This window comes from Ptychodera flava, chromosome 12, assembly GCF_041260155.1.
Source record: "Ptychodera flava strain L36383 chromosome 12, AS_Pfla_20210202, whole genome shotgun sequence".
Lineage (NCBI taxonomy): Eukaryota > Metazoa > Hemichordata > Enteropneusta > Ptychoderidae > Ptychodera > Ptychodera flava.
This window is the reverse complement of record NC_091939.1, coordinates 30,567,777-30,588,756: the sequence shown is the minus strand read 5'-3', so window position 1 is coordinate 30,588,756 and position 20,980 is coordinate 30,567,777. Positions and strand designations below refer to the sequence as shown.

The following is a 20,980-nucleotide window of genomic DNA, read 5'->3' as shown; positions in this document are numbered from 1 at the left end:
ATTTGCGTAGTTTCAGAACGTTTTAAGTTTTCGCCAGTGGAAGCTCTGAGTTTCCGGTGGTTCATAAAATAATTACGGTAATGGAACTTTCGGGAATGATCAATAGGCAACGGTCGTTTGTGACTTTCCCGTCACCATTGTGGCGGTTTTGTCGACTTCCGATCACCATGGAAACGCGTGTAGATTTCCATTATGTTGCTATTAACGTTTCCTGTGTGTTTCTTGTATACACCTGTCAATATTGATATTTACAGGAAGTGAACAGCAAAACGGGCAATCTGACATTAGATGGACGGCAATATGTTCCACAAAAGTTATTACAAACTATCGATCAGTTAATTGTGTTAGTTCACGGAGGAGAATATGCCTCGGGGACAAATCTTACAATTTCCTAAATCTAGTGATTCCTCGTAGGTCTACAGCTACTTCGAGTAGACCTTTTTGGAGACGATGTAAAAGAAAGTTACGTTCTCAAGGTCCTTTTTTGTGGAAAAGGAAAATTAAAAATGCTTCCAGAGAATAAGTACAAAGCAATACGTCCTTTGAAAACTTAAATTTTGTTTTCTTCTCAATTATAACAGTTTACATTTGACTCCAGGCATGCCAGATCACAATGTACACACAATTAAGTTGGCGTTGCGCATAACACAGCGTGGTTTGCTCAAAAGCACTTTTTTTCAAAGACTCATTAAATTTTCATTGATATGTTAAGATTGAACTTTTAGTTTGGTTCACCTTTTAGCGTGTAAAGCAGTCGTACGTTGGATGAGTAAGAAGTGTAAATTTAAGCAATTTCTTGCAAATCGCCCGATTTTCAGGCATCTTTTTCTCCCGCTTTAACATTTCAAAACAAGACATTAACTTCACTCTTTCTGGGTCATGTTTTGTGAAATTTTTACATGGCGTTCTTAAAATACTATATAGAAGTCGACAATTTTGTTTGGCAATAAAGTTTGTACGTTTGGAATAAATCATTTCAATTTTGCTAATCATGATTGTAATCATTTCTTTTGAATGTCAGTCTTACAATCCTTGCCATTTAAGAATGAGTATAGATAATGCAAAAATTCGACTCGTTTCCTATATACATTATACTCTTGTTTCGAATGAGATATTAAAGTTCATAAAGTAGTATCAAGTTTTTTTACTAAAGTTTTATCATTAATACCAAAGTTTAGGTTTCCTATACCTCAAATATGTACCTCCTTCATCCTTCGAGTAAAATATTGTTACCACAGTGAACTTTAGATTCTCTGCGTTTTGAAAATACATAGTATGGCGAGGTTTTCATGTCATTTTGGATAAGAAATATGGTTTATAAAAAGTATGTTTGTTGAGTGTAACGCCACCTTAAAACGGATATTCAAGTCTGAATTTAAATTCGAATTTAATCGATGAAGATGACCACTATGATACGACATATATATATATATATATATATATATATATATATATATATATATATATATATATATATATATATATATATATATATATATATATATATATGTGTGTGTGTGTGTGTGTGTGTATGTGTGTGTATGTATATATATGTGTGTGTGTGTATGTATATACATGTATATTGTTACGTGCTAGAGAAAACGAACAAAGGGTGAACTCAGCAGTTAACGTTTAAACAAAATTTATTACAAAAATAAAACTAATTGCTAAGTCAGGGATAGAGTACAAGCTTTAAAAGTGTACAGACTACTTATCTCAGCTGGGACGGCAGAGCTCCAGTCTCAGAGTTGTAACAGTCAGTCGGATGAATGAACTCCTTTGGCTTGCAGGCTTGAAACTGCACAAAGTCCACAGTATAAATCCAGCGTTGGCAGTGAAGGTCTTGAAAGGTCTTGAGAATGACTACTGCTGGAGTTTAGTAACACACAAGAGACACGATCCCAAAAGTCTGACTGGAAGCTGAGCACGTCCCTTTTATAAAGGCATGTAAGAACAATCTAGAACTTTTATTGACATGCTAATTACTGTTCTAAAATTATCTCCCTTACACAACTAATCAACTTTCCAGAACATTCCAAACATGACTAATTGAATTCAAGGTTGTGAGGTCATCAAGGGCAGTGACCTTGAGAATGTTCTAGACTAATTGAACTCAGGTCATGATGAGTGTGGGGGAAATGACCTACATAACACACCCCCTCTTCAAAAAAGAAAATTTTTCAAAGAAAAATCTTTCTTTTACAAATGTAATCTTGAAAGGATTTAAGTACTCAAATTTTGTTTACTCTAAAGTAAAATTTCTTGAAAGTGAACAACAATAAAATTTCTTGAAAGTGAACAACAATAATTTCTAAATACGAGAGAGACAGTCTGCAATTAAATTGTCTCTGCCTTTGATATGTCTAATGTCAAGATTAAACTCCTGTAACATTAAACTCCATCTTAGCAATCTCTGATTTTTGCCTTTAAATTTCTGCAGAAAACAAGAGGGTTGTGATCAATATAAACCACTATTGGCTGATTTGAAGAAGTAACATAAACTTCAAATGCTGTAAAGCTAATATCAAAGATAAACACTCTTTTTCAATTGTAGAGTAGTTTCTCTGGGATTTGTTAAATTTGCGTGAAAAATAGCAAACAGGATGATCTATACCATGACTATCCTCTTGCAATAAAACAGCACCAGCAGCCGTATCACTAGCATCTACAGCTAATTTGAATGGCAAAATGAAATCTGGTGCAGACAACACTGGGGCACTTTGCAGTATGGCTTTAAGTGTATCAAATGCCTGTTGGCATTGCTCTGACCAAACAAACTTTACTTTCTTTTTAAGTAAGTTAGTCAAAGGCTCAGTAATTGTGGAGAAATTTGGACAGAATTTTCTGTAGTAACCAGCCATACCGAGAAAGCGCATCAGTTGTCGTTTGCAGTTTGGTATGGGAAAACTTGAAATGGCACTGATTTTGGCATCAACAGGTTTTACCTCACCCTGTCCTACAGTATGTCCGAGGTAAGTTACCCTCGCCCAACCAAACTCAGATTTTGCAAGGTTGACAGTCAACATTGCTTTACTCAGTCTCTCAAAGAACTTCCGCATGAGCTTGATGTGTTCCTCCCAGGTGTCACTATACAGGACGACGTCGTCAACGTAGGCTGCACACCCATCTAGCCCGGATATGACGTCGTTGATCATCCGTTGGAACGTTGCCGGAGAGTTCTTCATTCCGAATGGCATCACCTTGTACTGGAACAATCCGTCTGGTGTAACAAAGGCGGATATTTCACGAGCACGATCCGTCAGAGGGACTTGCCAAAATCCCTTCAGTAGGTCAAATTTCGTCACATACTTGGCTTTTCCCACTCGGTCGATGCAGTCATCAATCCTCGGGATTGGGAAAGTGTCTGTCTTTGTTAAGGTGTTGACCTTCCTAAAGTCCGTGCACATACGATAACTGTGGTCTGATTTGGGAACAAGTATGCACGGCGAACTCCAGTTACTTTTACTGGGTTCAATAAAGTCATTGTCCAGCAGGTATTTGACTTCTTCCTGGAGATATTTTGCTTTTGTTGGATTCAGTCTGTATGGATGTTGTTTTACAGGCTTACTGTCCCCAACATCAACGTCGTGATAGATGACGTTTGTCCTCGTTGGAACATCTTGAAACAGGTGTTTATATTCGTGGAGCAGTTCTTTCACCTGTTGTTGTTGTTCTGGCTGGAGGTGTGCCAACTTTGTAGACTCCAGCTTCTCCAGGATTTCTGAGTTCTGAAGCTTGACCGAGCCCAGCTTTGAGTTTAGAGTATTTTCACTCAAGTCAGTTTCAGTATCACTATCTTCATAATGGCTTGAACTGACTGCACTGACAGGCTGAGTTATAGTAGGATTATCCCTATCCAAATATGGCTTAAGCATATTTATGTGACATAGCTGTTTTTGTTTACGCCTGTCAGGTGTTATTATGATGTAATTAAATCACTCAATTTCTTATCATTAGATATGGCCCAAAGTAACGAGCATGGAGTGGTTTTCCAGGAATTGGAAGTAGAACAAGAACCTTTTGACCTGGTTCAAACTTCCGTTTTGAGGGTGCTTTTATCATATTTGATTTTCATTGACTGCTGAGATGACTCAAGATTTTCTCTGGCTAATTCACATGCTTTAGAGAGTTTTGTACGAAAATCTGAGACATATTGCAAAATATTCAGACAATCATCATCGTCTGATAGGAATTCCTCTTTAACGAGCTTAAGTGGGCCACGGACTGTATGTCCAAATACAAGCTCAAATGGGCTAAAACCAAGAGACTCTTGAATTGACTCTCTAACAGCAAAGAGCAAAAAATGAATTCCTTCATCCCACTGCTTCTCTGTGTCAAAACAGTAGGTCCTAATCATGTTTTTCAAAGTTTGATGAAATCGCTCAAGAGCACCCTGACTTTCTGGATGATAGGCGGATGACCTATACTGTTTAATGCCTAGCTGATCCATTACTTGTTGAAAAATTCCAGACATAAAGTTGGAGCCTTGATCAGACTGGACACATTTAGGGAGGCCGAATAAAGTGAAAATTTGACTAAAGCTCTCACTATAGTCTTTGTCTTTATATTTCTCAGTGGTATGGCTTCGGGGAACCGAGTTGATGTACACATAATTGTCAACATATACTCATTTCCTGATCTTGTTTTTGGTAGGGGCCCAACACAGTCTATTAGTATCCTACTAAATGGTTCTTGAAATGCAGGAATTGGCTGTAAAGGGGCCTTTGGAATGGTCTGATTTGGCTTTCCTACCATTTGACATGTGTGACAAGTTTTACAGAAATGTGCTACATCCTGCCTGAGATTAAGCCAATAAAAGTGACTGAGAATTTTATGATAAGTTTTCCTGACTCCTAAGTGACCAGCCCAGGGGGTTTCATGGGCCAGGCGCAATATTTCAGCACGATAGGGCTTTGGAACCACAATTTGATGTTTTATAGCCCAATCGTCATCAACCAAAACATCTGGAGGTCTCCATTTACGCATGAGAATACCAGATTTTGTATAATAGGAAACAGAGCTATCTGAAGTTTTACCTTCATCATCTACCCTGTCAAACAAAGACAAAATATCTGGGTCTTTGTGTTGTTCTGCAATGAGATTTGATCTAGAAAATGTCTGACTTTGGTCAGCAGAAGTTTTACTGGAAGTTTCAAATCCACGAGGGATAACGGAATGATCCGTGTCAAACACCTGACTGAGAAAGGTGTCATTTAAGTCAACATCTGTGACATTATTTTTGAGAGTATTTTGATTCTCAGAAGTTTTTCTTTGACATGGCTCGAGTAATAGCACATGAAGGAAATAAATCGGGTATCTCTTGTTCAATTGGCTCTGGATCCTGATCTAAACTAGGATTATCAGTCACAAGTGGATTAGTGATGACCTTGTCCCCAGCAAGGTCGTTTCCAAGAAGAAGGTGAATCCCTTCGAAAGGCAAAAAAGGCCTAATACCTAAAGCCACAGGTCCAGAAACAAAGTCCGAAGACAAATAGACATTATGGAGAGGAACAGGAATGTAGTCATTGCAATCTACCCCCTTAATAAGAACTTAGAACCTGAAAATGACTTTTCAGAAAACGGCAGGGTATCTGCCAACAAAAGAGACTGGGAAGCCCCGGTATCTCTTAAAATTTTGACAGGGGTAGCGGAAGAAAAATCACTAGAAAGTGATATAAAACCATCGTGAATAAATGGTTCGAAAATACCCATAATGCTATCTTGAGAAGAATTGACCTTGACCTCATTAATTGGGGATGAGAGGGATTTAACCTCAGAAAATGTGTTGCACACATTATTAGACTCTAATCGAGTTGATGAAGAAATAAAGCCGGTGGGCTTAGATCCACTTTGACTACTTTGACCTTCACGTTTTCTTTTCAATTTGAAACAATCTGACATTAAATGGCCGTCTTTCTTACAATAATTACAAGAAAGTGTACCGAACTGTTTGTCAGAAGGAGATTGAGACTTGGGATCTGATGATGTGGGAGTGTTACTTGAATTTTGTGAACCGTTGTCATTTGATTTTCTACTGTCCTTTGAGAAATTCTTGGAATGAAAAGGAGGAGTTAAATTTACCTGCATTGTTTCTGTATGAAAAGGACTGGGATGGTTTGCTGAGAAATGAAGATTTGTGGGTCAATGAATAATCATCGGCCAAACGTGCAGCAACCTCCAATGTATCTGCCTTTTGTTCATTGATAAATGTCTTGATGTCACTCCGGATGCACCTTTTAAATTCCTCAATCAAAACAAGCTGTCGTAATTTGTCATAATTCTGACTGACCTTTTCCGAAGAACACCAACGATCAAACAGTTGTTCTTTTGTTCGAGCAAATTCAACATAAGTTTGATCCTTCACCTTCTCACAATCCCTAAATTTCTGACGGTAAGCTTCAGGCACCAACTCATAGCCCTTGAGAATTAATTCCTTCACAGAATCATAATCTGAAGCCTGCTCTACTGACAACTGAATGTAAATTTCTCTGGCTTTACCCACCAAAGCACTCTGCAAAAGCATAGACCAGGACTCCTTAGGCCAATTCAGACTCTGAGCAATTTTCTCAAAATGGAGGAAATATTTATCAACATCCTTTTCTTGGAAAGGGGGAACTAACCTGAAATGCTTAGTGATGTCAAACTTGTCTGAAGGGAAGAATTTTCCTGACTGTCCAAGCTCTAAACGTCTCATTTCTAACTGTAGTCGATGTTCTTCCAGTTCTCTCTCCTTTTCTCTCTGTCTTTCTTCCATTTGTAATTCTTTGTCTTTCATTTGTAATTTTTCCTTTTCTAATTCCAATTTCTTAAGCTCCAAATCTGCCTGTATTTCTAATTCTAATTTTTTGAGTTCGAAGGAAGACTCAGGCTCATAATCTTTTAAGGCAGACTCTTCAAAATGGCCAGAATTAACTAAATGTTTTGCAATCTTGAACTGAATTTCTCGCTTGCGCATAGATCTTTTGACATCTACTTTAAGGAAATTTGCCAGTGCTATGAGGTTGTCTTTTCTGAGGGAATTAAATGTGTCCTGATCAAGGTCATCCATAAATTCGTCTGGCTTGAATTCCGCCATGATTGAATTTTGCTGAGTTCACAGTATACAGTAGTTTTGAAAAGGCAGACAAAATGTTGTCACACGGCTCAAAATATTCGTATCCCGGACGAGCCCCCAATTTGTTACGTGCTAGAGAAAACGAACAAAAGGGTGAACTCAGCAGTTAACGTTTAAACAAAATTTATTACAAAATAAACTAATTGCTAAGTCAGGGATAGAGTACAAGCTTTAAAAGTGTACAGACTACTTATCTCAGCTGGGACGGCAGAGCTCCAGTCTCAGAGTTGTAACAGTCAGTCGGATGAATGAACAGTCCTTTGGCTTGCAGGCTTGAAACTGCACAAAGTCCACAGTATAAATCCAGCGTTGGCAGTGAAGGTCTTGAAAGGTCTTGAGAATGACTACTGCTGGAGTTTAGTAACACACAAGAGACACGATCCCAAAAGTCTGACTGGAAGCTGAGCACGTCCCTTTTATAAAGGCATGTAAGAACAATCTAGAACTTTTATTGACATGCTAATTACTGTTCTAAAATTATCTCCCTTACACAACTAATCAACTTTCCAGAACATTCCAAACATGACTAATTGAATTCAAGGTTGTGAGGTCATCAAGGGCAGTGACCTTGAGAATGTTCTAGACTAATTGAACTCAGGTCATGATGAGTGTGGGGGAAATGACCTACATAACAATAATATATTTATATATATATATATATATATATATATATATATATATATATATATATATGCAGTACAAATTGGAGGTCAAGAAATGACTAATGTGTTCGATATTATATTCATCAATTAACATGATTAATTAGCATCTTGGGGCTTGCAATTCATCATATTATTGACAAGGACACTGTTTACAAGTTTCATTTTTTAATTTCAATTCAGGCAAGTTCTTCAGTCAGATGAAAGAAGGCGTATATATATAGGAAGAGAGTTTGGGTAACCCCATGGTGTCCTTTTAGAATTTGCCTGCTTTTTCTTAATAGGCCAGCTCTGAAATATCCTTGGGTAAAATTATCATTACCCCAATACATTATACGATAATTCGCTCCGCTTAATTGTCACCCACTTGTATTTGGATGTGGGTCGCGGAAAGTACTTTCTACTCAGTGTACCTGCATCCATTGAAATTAATGGGCGTTGTAGAATATAAAGTGCGCAATTGTATGTGCGATTATGACACGATGCGTTGACCTGTTGCAGTGTTGAGGCAACCCTAAACGGTTTGTCGCTCTGCTGTGTGTGAAATCGAAGCGCCGGGGCAACTTTCTGTTTCCAACCGCGTATTTGCGGGACCGCAGAGAGAGGGGGAAGACAGTTCTTGTCACGCAAAATCGACTTGAGCTGCTGCAGAATCGCAGAGGAGACTCCAGTCTTGAAGGAAAGGTACGACATTTTCGTGTGTTTTATCGAAAGTGTTGCGAATGATTTACTGTCTGGTTCTGCAGTGCGTTGAGGAGGTAGACAGACGGCCATAACTTCGTACATTCAGTTGTACTGCAAACAGCATTTACTAGTATATGGAAAGTCAGCGAACAAACACCTCATTGTCTGATACACCAGAGTCACACCAAACATGCAACTGAACGACACGATTAGAACAGTCAGTCGTATAACCAAGTCGTATAAACGTAGTCTAATTTACATGTCCCCATGCACTGTAACCCAGTCGAGTTTAACTGTCAGCCATGAGAGCGCAATACAAGCATGCCATGTTTGAGGCACACCGCTTTTGTCATTTGACACTTCTAAATAGACTACAAGATTTGACTGACGATATAGGCTTTATTGTGTCCGTATAGCTTCTTTTCCACGTGGAAGAAAGAATCGCGTGATATTTCTAAATGATTGATTCGTCTCCTCCTACAACAGTCAGTGAAGGCATATATGCGTTCTTTCTCGACTTAAGTGTAACCTGCACTGTTGTTTACCAACATCAGCTAGCCACTCTGACGTCATTAAAAGAATGGCGTACAAACTGAAGGTGTTGTTGCGTTAAATTTTCAAGGTCGTTCAGTCAGACCGCTTTTTTGTCAAGAATATTCTCTCTGCTCCGACAGCATCAGAAGTCGGTTTTACTTTTTTGTGTGTGAACAACATTCGCCTGTGTAGTTAACCAATACGAACTCTAATATTGCCCGTTTTTGTTTCGTCACCCAAATGCATAAATTGTTACAACAATGTCAGACCAGTTATGAGTTTTTATCCATTTCCTAGGATTCCCACGTTTACCTTTCTGTAAAGACAAAACATATGTGAACTTCTTACGAAGAATTTTCCCTCAAGTTTGTCAAATATGGCGCTCTCACTTCAAACGCATGGCATGACGGATTTTATGCAAATATGCTTTTAAAAAACCATAATTCAAATACCCAGAGTAAGTCTGTAAAATTTGTCGAGAAAGTGTTGCTAAAAAGAGCTTTGATTTTATTTCCGGACAATAGCCTGCCAGGCAGCATATCTGAGCCGCCCAAGGCCGTCGTAAATTTAATGGTTGTTTAAATGTTCATTTTCCTCTGAAGTACAGAAATTGATCTACATACGAGACCCAATAGAGTCAAAATTATGAACAGATTATATATAATCCCCACATAACGACACCGCTCTCTAAACTTAAGCTGCCTTAAGCTGTATCAATTTAAAAGAAGGGAAGTATAATTTAGCGTACCAATATTAGAATAGGTATTCTATTGTGCTTGTTTGATGCAAGTATACCCTAAAACTTCATATGTATATCACAGGTACTTGAAATCACGTTAAGTTTTGAACAGACCCAAACGTCATGCCTTTTGTGTGACTGTTTAAACAACTGAACAATAGAGGAAACTTTGAGATATCTGCAGAAATATCTTCAAAAAGCACAGGAAGTTGTGATGTCGTTCATTGATTTAATGCAGAGACTTCAAATCCCACAGAAAATTGGAAGAAATTTGTCCAAATCATTAGAGAAGTGGGGACACGATGTCCGGGTTCAGGGCAGGGCGAGTTTTAATGCTCCTCCTTAGTACTGCTTGTTTACTGTCGGTATGGTGTTTGAAGTGGCCATTTCGTTTTCCCACATCAGGCCCTTGATATGCTGACCCTTGACCCTAGTCTTGTCCCTGTCGGTAGAAAATCCCATTGCTTGCAAAGCACAGTGTTTCTGAGTGGAAACCGAACCACATATTCACCATTTTGACTGTCGGGTAATGGCAAGTTGCCTGGCAACAGCACCAAGTGCAGGGTCACCATCGAGAAGTACAACTTGATATTGAAGACTCTTATGACAAACAAGGAAGTAAAATTAATCCCATGGCTTTCCTTTTTAGATTTAACTCAACACTGAATGGTAACCCAGATTAAAGTATTAGAGTTAAGGTAGAATGCGCCTCTGAGACAGATTTTCGGACTCTCAAATTTAGACAATTCTTTTCTGATCTACCACCCTACCACCTTTCACCGTCTTAGTTTTTTGGTGTATGCACCTGGGGGTCGGTGTCTTAAATGACCACACAGAATACAGCACGTATAAATGTCGTGCACTGGAATCGTCCTTTTTGGGTTTTTTTTGTGGTGTTTTTTTTTTGTGTGTGGGGGGGGGGGGTTGCTCTAGTGTCTCCCACACGAGAACATTGCTGCAATGACGCACGGGCGACATCAAAGAGTCTGAAAACCAACAACATACGACGTACCAACAAGTTTGTGTTTTGTAAGGGTTTTGTTTTGTTTGATGTTTTGTGTTTGTGGAGATATTTGGTCAGCTGCCCGATCAAAATTAAATATCTGGTGCGACCGATGTACCTCGATCGATGCCATATAGACCTGTTACCATCGTGAAGTTTAAAGGCCCCAGTGTATTACTACATTTATCTGACCAGAATTTTTTACTTGCCCGATGTACTTTTAAATCGTGAAAAAAGATTGACAAAGTGTAAACCAGCGCTTCACAACTTCACTTATGCGAGTGCTGAGGATTGAGAGGGCCCCTTAAAAAATGTGTAACATATGTATGGCACAAAAGGGGAGCCTTGGGGAGATGGATAGGGAGACGGAGGGGGGTTGCATATTCTAGACTAGAAAGGTCATAATGATGTCTCACCGTTCAGGCAATTACATGTTCAAAAGTTCACGATGCACTTACAGGTGTATCTGACATACATTTGCCGATATTATTTGTTGGGTACAGTTGAACGAGAAACCAAGATGTACCGCTGACCTGCGTTCATAACTTGTACTTACAAAATGAGTGCAGGTGTAGCGTAAACAAATAAGCTAAGCAACACGGGCATTCGTAGATGTCAAAATAACATAGGCCACCCGAAGTCGACACGAATGCCTGAAACTGTCAGTGAGAAAAATATTCGGCTAAGCCTCAGCCAATACACCCCCACAAAAAGTCAGCCAATCTGTGTGAAAGGTTTTTAACAGATCGCCCCAAGCTCTTCAAGCATAGGCCATATGTGAGTCTGTCACCTGGAACAACGAGCTATACAGGTCATATAGGTGGGTCTGTATACATGCATTCTGCATTTGGGAGTCTGCCACTGGAACGAGTATACGGGTCGCGAAGGTGAGTCTTCGGTATTTATTCAACGAACACGGTTCAGAGACATCTGGTTGTAAAAGTTTATTTGTAATATTTTCATACGTGAAACCTAGGCACAAAACACTAGGGATCATAGCTTTATTTTTGTTTTAGTTACAATTCGTGTACGACATTGCTCTGAAGGTCAGAGTTCATCTTGTTACTCCGTTAGTAGACCACAGTTCTTTAGGTGGAGGGGCCGTGATCAGGACTTCATCGACAACGGATCGCATAATGCATGTTAGCGGTAAAGGAACAGTTAGTCCTTCCCTTTTCCCGCAATACTCAGTTTTGCTTTATGAAACCTGTCAGAATTCGCATACTGGTATGTTTAACAGTACTGTCCAACACGGCGACGTCTCCGTTATATGGTCCTGTTAATAGTGTTCATTGTACAGTGCACACTCGATTAGCTTGTGCTATTTTGCTATTGTACGATTTCATCTTAATTACAAGTATCATTTTCATTACAAGACACTGTCATGTGATCTAAAGATGTAGACATATTGCAACCTAACAAAACTCCCCGCAAATATCACTTTTTGTTGTGATCTCATTTCACATCGTTGATATTCATCGCTGGACGCTCGCTGCGGTCTATTCTGCATAGATATAATGTGGCATTACAACGTTGTCGTATGTAACATGTAGGTGACTTCGACACCAGCAAATGTGGCAAGATTGGCTTGAGTTCAATAAGGCAGGTTTGCAAAAACACCATTTTTAAACTCTTAAGTGATCACACGTGTGTCGCGACATCGAAGCCAAGCGCTGGACGAGTGATTTGCCGTTCACAAGAATGAATATCCGACTTTGTCTAACAATATAAAATACAGGAGTTTGTAGCAAAAGATCCACTATGTCTGCCATCAAAAAGTATAGTTTACTTTTTTAGATGACTGGAATGTCCCTGGAATATAACATCCTGCATACTGTTCACTTTGGGATAAGATTGTAAGATTTACGGATTATCAACATACTAGTCCTGTATTTCCATTTGAAAGAGTTACTGCATTGTCGTGAAATTCCTCGCAAACCGGGAAATACAACAAGTAAAGGTCATACTAGTGCAAATATTAAATGTACACGGGAAATGATAAAAGTGTACCCATTTGTATGATTCTATTGAATACCAATGCTTGCTTCCGAGGCGTTTTGGCGGTTGCTAGGTGACCGACCCGAGCTATATTTCATAACCTTGGGAAGGACAACATCGCTAGTTACTCGATATGTCGGTATCAGCCACACTGTATCAGGTGTTTCACAGTGCATTCTTAGGATTAGCGTACTTTCAAGAGTTTCTCAAAGACTTAGAATGGCCCGTGGATATGACCTGTTGTCCACAAAACTTCAAAAGTCTAGAAAGTGGATACACTATTTCTGTGTGACACTGTCAGACCGTTCTTCTGAATTCTACTGAGCCTCGCTTCAATCGGAATTGCTATGTTGTGTTGAACACAGTTCATGTGACCTGTTAAAGCTTAGGGTCGAATGTGCCTCGGAGACTGATATTTGGACTCTCAAACTTTTACAATATTTTGACCTACCATTTATGAGGGCTTATTTTGAAACTTATGGTGTAAAAAAGCTCTCATCGGCTTAGTTTTGTGAAATTCGGAAATTTTATCCCTCCCCCATAGAGATAACACAGGGATGGTAGTGGCAGCCATTTTGAATTTCAAGTATCAGTGAGTATTTGGTAATTTGTTTCTCTATTACTAAAATTTGCATTGTGGTCCCTGATGTGATCCCTAATTTAATACTTGATTTTTAAAAAGAGAATGGTCGAAAGTTTGTCGGAAGAAAGTTTGAGTAAAAGTTTAAGTCTTTCACTTTCGAGGCGCGATAAACATGCACACGGATACATTCACAAGTGAGGCCTATATTCTCATGATAATAGCTTACGTGGCTCTGCTTGGTGGTGTTTTGCCATGTTGTAAACATGTTGATTTGTCTCGATTGGATATTCTTTGTCCTTCAAAGGGTAACGAGAGCTAGTTTAGTTGCTCTACAGTAAAGGAAAAACATTTCAAAAAAGTCAAATTTTGTCCTCGGAAAAGACTTGTACCAAAGTTGAAGAGGTCAAGGAGCAAAGTTGAAAAGGCAGCTCAAGGCAGTGAGAGATACCTTAGCGGTGTCAACTTTTCATAATGTCTCGGTGAACCTCCTTGGAGATAGAAATGTGTTTTTGTCCATCGTCAGGTTATGTGCATGGTACGGCATTGGATGTAAATGTCGATGACACTTGCATGCAAAGCCCGTAGAGAGCAGACTTTCTGGGTCGCCCTTTTATACATTTTTATTGTAATTTTAAGCTCTGTTGCTAATTACTTTTAAACCTATTTATAACGGTGCCCTACCTGACATTTGACCTACAATGCCTCAATAGAGGAAATTAATCTATGTAAATATCGATATAAATTAAACCTCCGCGCAATGCATGATTGATGCAGCGTTCAATATTCGTGCCTCCCGGTCACAGCTGACTGATGTTTCCATAACATCAAACGCTGAAATACCAACGTCAGATATAGCTACGACACCCATGGTAAATATTCGCCGAATCAACACATAACCCGAAACCATCTGGTTTTAATAGAATTCTTGCTTGCTCGTCGACAATTTGAGGATGTAGTTGGTAAGACGAATGTTTGTAATTCATACATAATTCTAATTGCATTCTTCATATTTACTCTCGATTTTAAGTGCGAAACGTGTTTGCTGTCATGTAGTCACAGACCTTTCAACTTGTTAATATATACTATATATTCACTGAGTAGGCCATCTTTTGGTTATTTTAAATCTTACAAACATCGACCGCGGTTTAGTTTGATATTTGTGTATTGCGTTTTCGGTATTGGCAAGCGTCACTTTGAACGCTCGGACAAACTCGGGCACGTCAATGTGTTCAAATTCTGGCAAGTGACAATTGACAATTCATGGAAGTTAATGAATTGCAGACCTCTTCGGGTAGTTTTATTCCAGAATATTCAATGAAGTCAAGTCTGCAACTGCTGAATGGCACATTTAGCATTTAGAAAATATATCGTGCTGTTGAAATCCCATACTGGAGTTTCTAACGGAGCGCTGCTATTTATTGTTAGAAACCTGTGTTCAGCGCAAACAATATTCATCCGATATATTTGCATTTGGTTGACATGGGTCGATGCACGCAACACTTGTGTGCGAATGCTGTTTGCTTTATGCAGGCTCAGAACGGCTCAAAGCCGTACAACATATGCGACAGATATTTGCGATATTCATAACACAGTAACCAACATAGAGAGGGAAAACAGAAACACCGTGAAATGGCCGACCTTCAATCAGTGTATCGTGTCACCCTTCGTTCACGTGTCCACTCGCACGCATTACATCGTCAGTTGTACTGTAACAGAGCGGTGTACAGTGTGTCCAGGATTCATAGCCTGTCGTATAAAAGTTCTCATGACAGGGAGGCCAACTTGCGTCACATGAATGTTTATCGAACAATTATTACAAACATACCGTCACAGGTTGTGACATGTAGAAATAAGATTTATTCACAATTTGCGTGGAGGCAGTAGAAAAATTACCTCAATGCAATTCATAGTCTCGTTTTGACAAATACATATTTACTCGATTCGAGATTTATGGTCTCCTGCTATGGATGTTATTACTTTCATAGGTGCTACAATCCCGTTTAATACGGGATTTAACAATTTTTATTTAACTTGACTCGACTTCCTTGTAGAATATGTAATTCATTATATTTCTCTGACTTTGACGCAAGATGTTATTAACTCTGCACGTATTGCATCGAAGGACAATCTCTTTGACATCGTTGATAAATTGCATTCTTCAGCATGCAGGGAAAAAGAGGCCAGAGTTACTAAAACCCGGCTACACTTTTTTCTAGTCTCACACAGCCCATTTTGAAATCATTCAGCGCAGCCTGAGTGCCCTGAACACACCTCAGTGTGTTTGTCCTACCTGCAAACATCACGTCATTGCTCTCTCTCTCTCTCTCTCTCTCTCTCTCTCTCTCTCTCTCTCTCTCTCTCTCTCTCTCTCTCTCTCTCTCTCTCTCTCTCTCTCTCAAGCACAAGCGAAAAGCATGTACACCCAGGTCCCGTTATTGTCAAAAGTTGAATTCCCGTCCATGCAGACTGCAAACAATGCGCTTCATGTGCACATACTGGGTGGAAAAGCCAAACACTGGAAATTTAAAAATACCAAAAACACAAAAAAGTCACAAGTATATTTATTTAGGTTGTTTACTCCGTCAGAAAATATAATAGAACATGGTTCAGGACAAAGATGTTGAAGCTATGTTGCTATGGAAACGTCAGGACAAACAAACACATAACTCCCCACACTCTCGTAGTATGGTTATCGTCCGTACTTAGGTCTTCGTAGAGGGACCGCGACTTAAGGAGGTTGGAATGGCTAGGGCGACAGTTAAAATTTGAGAAAATAATGGCATTGTTTGCATTTTATATTAATAAAAACTAAGTTCGTGAAAAAATAAAGGTCAGTAGGTAAGAATACATGAAAAACTGCACAGAACTTTTACATGAAATACATTATTTTCTAACTGTTTTAACGTGTGTTGTTTTCACTATAATTTTACTTTGATAATTTCTTTCAGGGCGATGGTTATTTGCAAGTGAAGATCAACTGAAATAAAAATGGCGTCATATTTTCCTGGTCTCAAGCGGCGAAGCGGTTCCTTTGATATCAATCAGCAACAACCGGAGTTCACAGTGTCGTACCTGGGAAATGTTCCGGCGGAGTTCAGAAGTGGGGCGGAATGCACAAGCGCCACAGTCGACACCATGTATACCGCCCTCAAGGGCCAGTCTCTCACCAAGCTGACTTTGAACATCACGAAAAGGGGCATCGCGATGAAGTGGCACAAGACTGGAGTGGAGGAATTTATACCAATATACAATATAACATATGGGGCGGCAGATCCAGTCCACCAGCGTGTCTTTTCGTTCATAGAAAGTCGCGAACATGAAGGCGGGAGAAAATTTTATTGCCATGTTTGTTTGTGCAAGGACTCAACTATATGTCGGGTCTTGATACTGTACCTTATGAAGGCCTTCAACATCGCATATGAAGAGTATCTCAGAAACAAGAAGCGGAAAGTTATCCAGAACAAGATAGAACATGGACCCAATGCATGTCAGAGGAGCAATGACCCCCATTCTGCAACAAGTTCAAACTCAGTGGGAACGCAGACTACAGGTCACCGGCTGCCACCCGGCATCAGTGCTTCGACTATCGCGAGGGTGGCCGAATGGCTGGAACGGTGTGTGAACATCAGTAGCCCGCCATCAAACGGCCACCGCGGCGACAGGGACGAGTACCGTTCCGCGTTTGAGAGGAGGGAGAGAGAACATCCCAATCCGAGCCAGTTGAATCCGGAGGTGAATCTGAATGCTGAGCTGAAAGACCCAAACATCCAGACAATGATTCAGCGATACGCCTCATCTATGTACTCAGATCCGCCACCTCCTTATAAGGAATTTGAAGATGACCCGGATGATGTCTTCGATGACACGGGGGAAGGTCAAGATAAAACAGACAACCGGGGAGTTTCAGGGGCTACAAACAGACCATAGCGCATGCTATAGTAAAAAGGGAACAACATTTGTAGATTTTGACCGTCCTCCCTTGCCCATGACACAGACGCTGCTACGGAACGCAGTTTACATTCTATGTTGATGGGACTCAATCGATTAAAACCGTTCAGTTGCAATGTTGAGCAAATCAAAAAATCGATGAAGTGAAATATTATACTTGTTTTGTTAAAAACATGGAGGAGAAAACTGTATGATCAATGATGTGTGGAATTTCAGATAATTCTATCAGAGGTGGAAAATCTACAGAGGACTTTATATGATGTGCAACAGGTGGTTGTTAAGTATAGGCACTATCAAGTAAAGCATATTTTGTTCGACAGAGATAAATTTAAGTATATTTCTTCATCAGTCTTATTATAGTTTTTTGTAATTATTTTTTATTATTTCACACTTCACAAAGTGCGTATCTACATGGTCACAGAAGGCTATCTAGACAAGCGATCCACAACATTTATATCTGTTATGGTTACTTTAAACTCTGAACTCTGATGAGGTCAGGTCCGACGATTCACGAATAATAGCCGAATGATCACGAAGAAAGTAAGCGACAAATCATTAAGAACGCGAACTCTATAACCCAGCGAAATACAAGTATCTAGATAATCCTTTATGTGTAGACATATTTACAATAAACTGGAGAGTGCACTGTAGTTTGTTTGTTATTTACCGCTGTGTAACAAAGTGGGTCAATTTACTAGTGTTCTTAACTGTTTTTATATAAAGCGTTTACGAGTCGTAGACAAGTCAACATCATTCAATCTTGCCTACAATACTTTCCACTGCAAAACCTCATCGAGGATACTGCCAGGCGATAGTTTTAGACAGGTGTCGAATATCTGGTACATGTACCATACGTTTCAAGAACTCGTTGACATTTTTGCTTCCTATTTCTGGACAAGTTATCAGATTTTGCCTTCACGAATTATGTAGTTTGTATTGTTTTGTGTGTGTGTGTGTGTGTGTGTGTGTGTGTGTGTGTGTGTGTGTGTGTGTGTGTGTGTGTGGTGTTTACATCACACATACGGTGTGGAGTAGGCGACCTAGGGGATGATGTAATATATGTGGATGACAGTGATGCTTATATGTGTGGTAATTAACAGTGGCGGTAGTGATGACGGTGGTGACATACACGTCCGTAGTGATGGTGATGACGTTGATGATGAAGATATGATGAAGGAGGAGGAGGAGGACGATGGAAAGGCGAAGAGGAGCAAGACGTCGAATGTGGTGGTAGAGATGGTGATGATGATGATGATGATGATGATGATGATGATGATGGAGGTAGTGGCTGTCGTGATGGTTCGAGACGTGGTTGAGAGATTCAAACGGCAATAATGTCGACGAGCAAATTTCCCCAGTCTGCGTACACTGCGAGTCCTTCAGAGCAATGAATGTCACTTAATGTTTACAGTCATTCTGCTAAAAACTTAGCGAAGATGAAACAATTCGCACATTAACTTGACGATATTATTCATAAAGTCTGGACTCTCCCATGTGTGTGGAAGAAAAACCGTTTATTGTACCACACTCACGTACTTTAGCGAAGTAGACACATACGATGCCATCTTCGTGTCAGCATATCGCAAGTATTATAGTATGCATTCTGATAAAGCTCATTACTTTAATTCTTATTCACTTTTACTAGTATTAAGCTTATCCTTGAAAATACAAGGACTGCGTTCAGATTTGGAACTTCAGTGCAGCAACGAGAGGAGGGCGCCCTCTGTTGTTGTGTTGTCTGCGAGAGATGCATTGGAACCTATGTGAATTGTAAGTGTAGGTTTCGAGTTTGACAATGCAAACCAAATTAAGAAATCCCAGCAAACTCGTTTTGAATAAATCCGCATGTCAAAGTAGCAAAATTATCTGCTGCTTATCTCTTAGAATAATGACATCACATAAAAGGCCCCGCGTGGATTATCATATCACATGGACTCTTATTTGCTGTAAAAGCGTTACCTTATAATCGAGAGGTAATAGAGTGTGCGCTTTTAAACTTGATTAGGGAATAAAATGTAAACTTGATACTGTAACTGAAAGCTTAGATTTTGTGTTTAAGTGTACACTTTCCTGCAACCCACGCACTGGGTAGTTTTGTTAAGTGCAGAGACAAGTTCTGGGAGCAATTCATGGTGTATCAAATGTCGTCATGTTTTTTTCCCTGACAGACTCATCGCCACTGACCGGCAATTGTGTCTCCATGGACTTTCAAATGGCCCCTCTTTCATTATGACCGAGATCCAGGGAGTTGTCTGGTGGCCGCATTCCTTTCTTTAATACATAATACTCTCACAATATAATTATGAAATGTTACAGCGTTCATTGGTCCAATTAGATGAGACAGCATCACAGGTAATTAATCCCTCTTAATCCGCCTTTTTAAACGCAAATCAGTGAGATTATCATTCATTCGGTTAACGCCTTGGTTGGTTGTCTAGGCAACGCGGACCAGGATTGTACTTCCTCTATTTGTTGATGGTGAAGATGACCATCGTGGGAGAGTAAATTTGATTCAGTATTCTGCGCATGAAGAAATACAACGTTACACCGCACCCGGGGCTCTTCAGGAGCTGATGGAACCGCACCGGTGTAAACTTAAACCTTCTGCGGAAACGGAAGACAAAAGAGATTCTTCGTGACTATTTTTAACCAATGTAACATTATCAGACGGCGATGAAGACACGTTTTTTCTATTTGAAACCGGAATTGACGCGCGATTGAGTCCCAAAAATAACTACATAAAAGCATCTCCATGGTAACTGAGATACAATACACTTAATCCCGCCTCGAGCTTCCGATTCTAGTTTTAGAATTGATCAAGATGTCTCGTTTAATACTCGGTTTAACAAATATCCAGGAAAAAAAACTGTGTAATTATGAAGCTCTGTTGATGGATGCTTTCATTTTCTACGTTGGCACGGTTAATACACTCAGCGTGTGTGGTATGACAAGAGCACAAAATCACAAAACGATTGTCGGGGACCATTCTGACTGTTTTGTCAGATAGGAAAGTCGGTATGCTTTGACGTTTACTTTGGCAATTTCACAATTGGAAGATGTTGCTATTCTAGATCACTGCTAAAAGGCAGGATTTGCAAAACGGTTCCCTGACGGGGCCTGTCTGACGTCACGCCAAAGTGTGCGGTCCTTGTTGAGCACTCACGACCGACGATTCAACACATTGAGCGTCTTATCTACAATACCCCAACCACGACTTCGTCAGAATATGATGCCGATGAACTTTCAAGGAGTAAGTTGCTTGACGAGCGGACAAACAGTAATCAGAACAGCGCATAAAGGGCAAACTTTCATAAGATGCGTCAGATTCCTACTTGTCTATTTCTTATTCTTTGAAGGGTGCGTCATTTTCGCGTTGAAACGATCACGTCCATATCAATGCCGTTCAAATTCAAATGTATGTAATCCTTGTAATTAAAAAAGAGATATTTTGTTTGCTTAGTTTTTTTTTTCAATCGGTATGTGTGTGTATGTAAGTGTATACATACATCCATATGTATATGGATGTATGGGTACATGTATATATTATGTGAGGGGGTGGGTAGGTAGGTAGGTAGGTAGGTATGTTTTTTCTTTTATGAAGACATCATGAAGTTGAACAAAGTGTAAAAATTATATTGGAAAGGCCGACTCATGCAGAACTTATTAGACAAACTTTGCACAACAGATACAAATGTGTTGAACGCTCCTCTGACACATT

General features: G+C 39.6%; 1 protein-coding gene across 3 annotated transcripts; it reads left to right on the top strand.

Annotated features, from left to right (window-relative positions):
* The first annotated feature begins 8,248 nt into the window (after positions 1-8,248).
* LOC139145604 (protein FAM43B-like) lies at positions 8,249-18,184 on the top strand. 3 transcript variants are annotated; one of them, XM_070716865.1, is made up of 2 exons: positions 8,249-8,457; positions 16,263-18,184. In XM_070716865.1, exon 2 carries the CDS (start codon positions 16,303-16,305, stop codon positions 17,239-17,241), a length of 939 nt encoding a protein of 312 aa, XP_070572966.1. In that variant the 5' UTR covers positions 8,249-8,457; positions 16,263-16,302; the 3' UTR covers positions 17,242-18,184. The 3 variants fall into 3 exon arrangements, with proteins under 3 accessions (XP_070572966.1, XP_070572967.1, XP_070572968.1); XM_070716866.1 differs by lacking the exon at positions 8,249-8,457 and adding an exon at positions 11,483-11,620; XM_070716867.1 differs by lacking the exon at positions 8,249-8,457 and adding an exon at positions 14,119-14,273.
* The last annotated feature ends 2,796 nt before the right edge of the window (positions 18,185-20,980 follow it).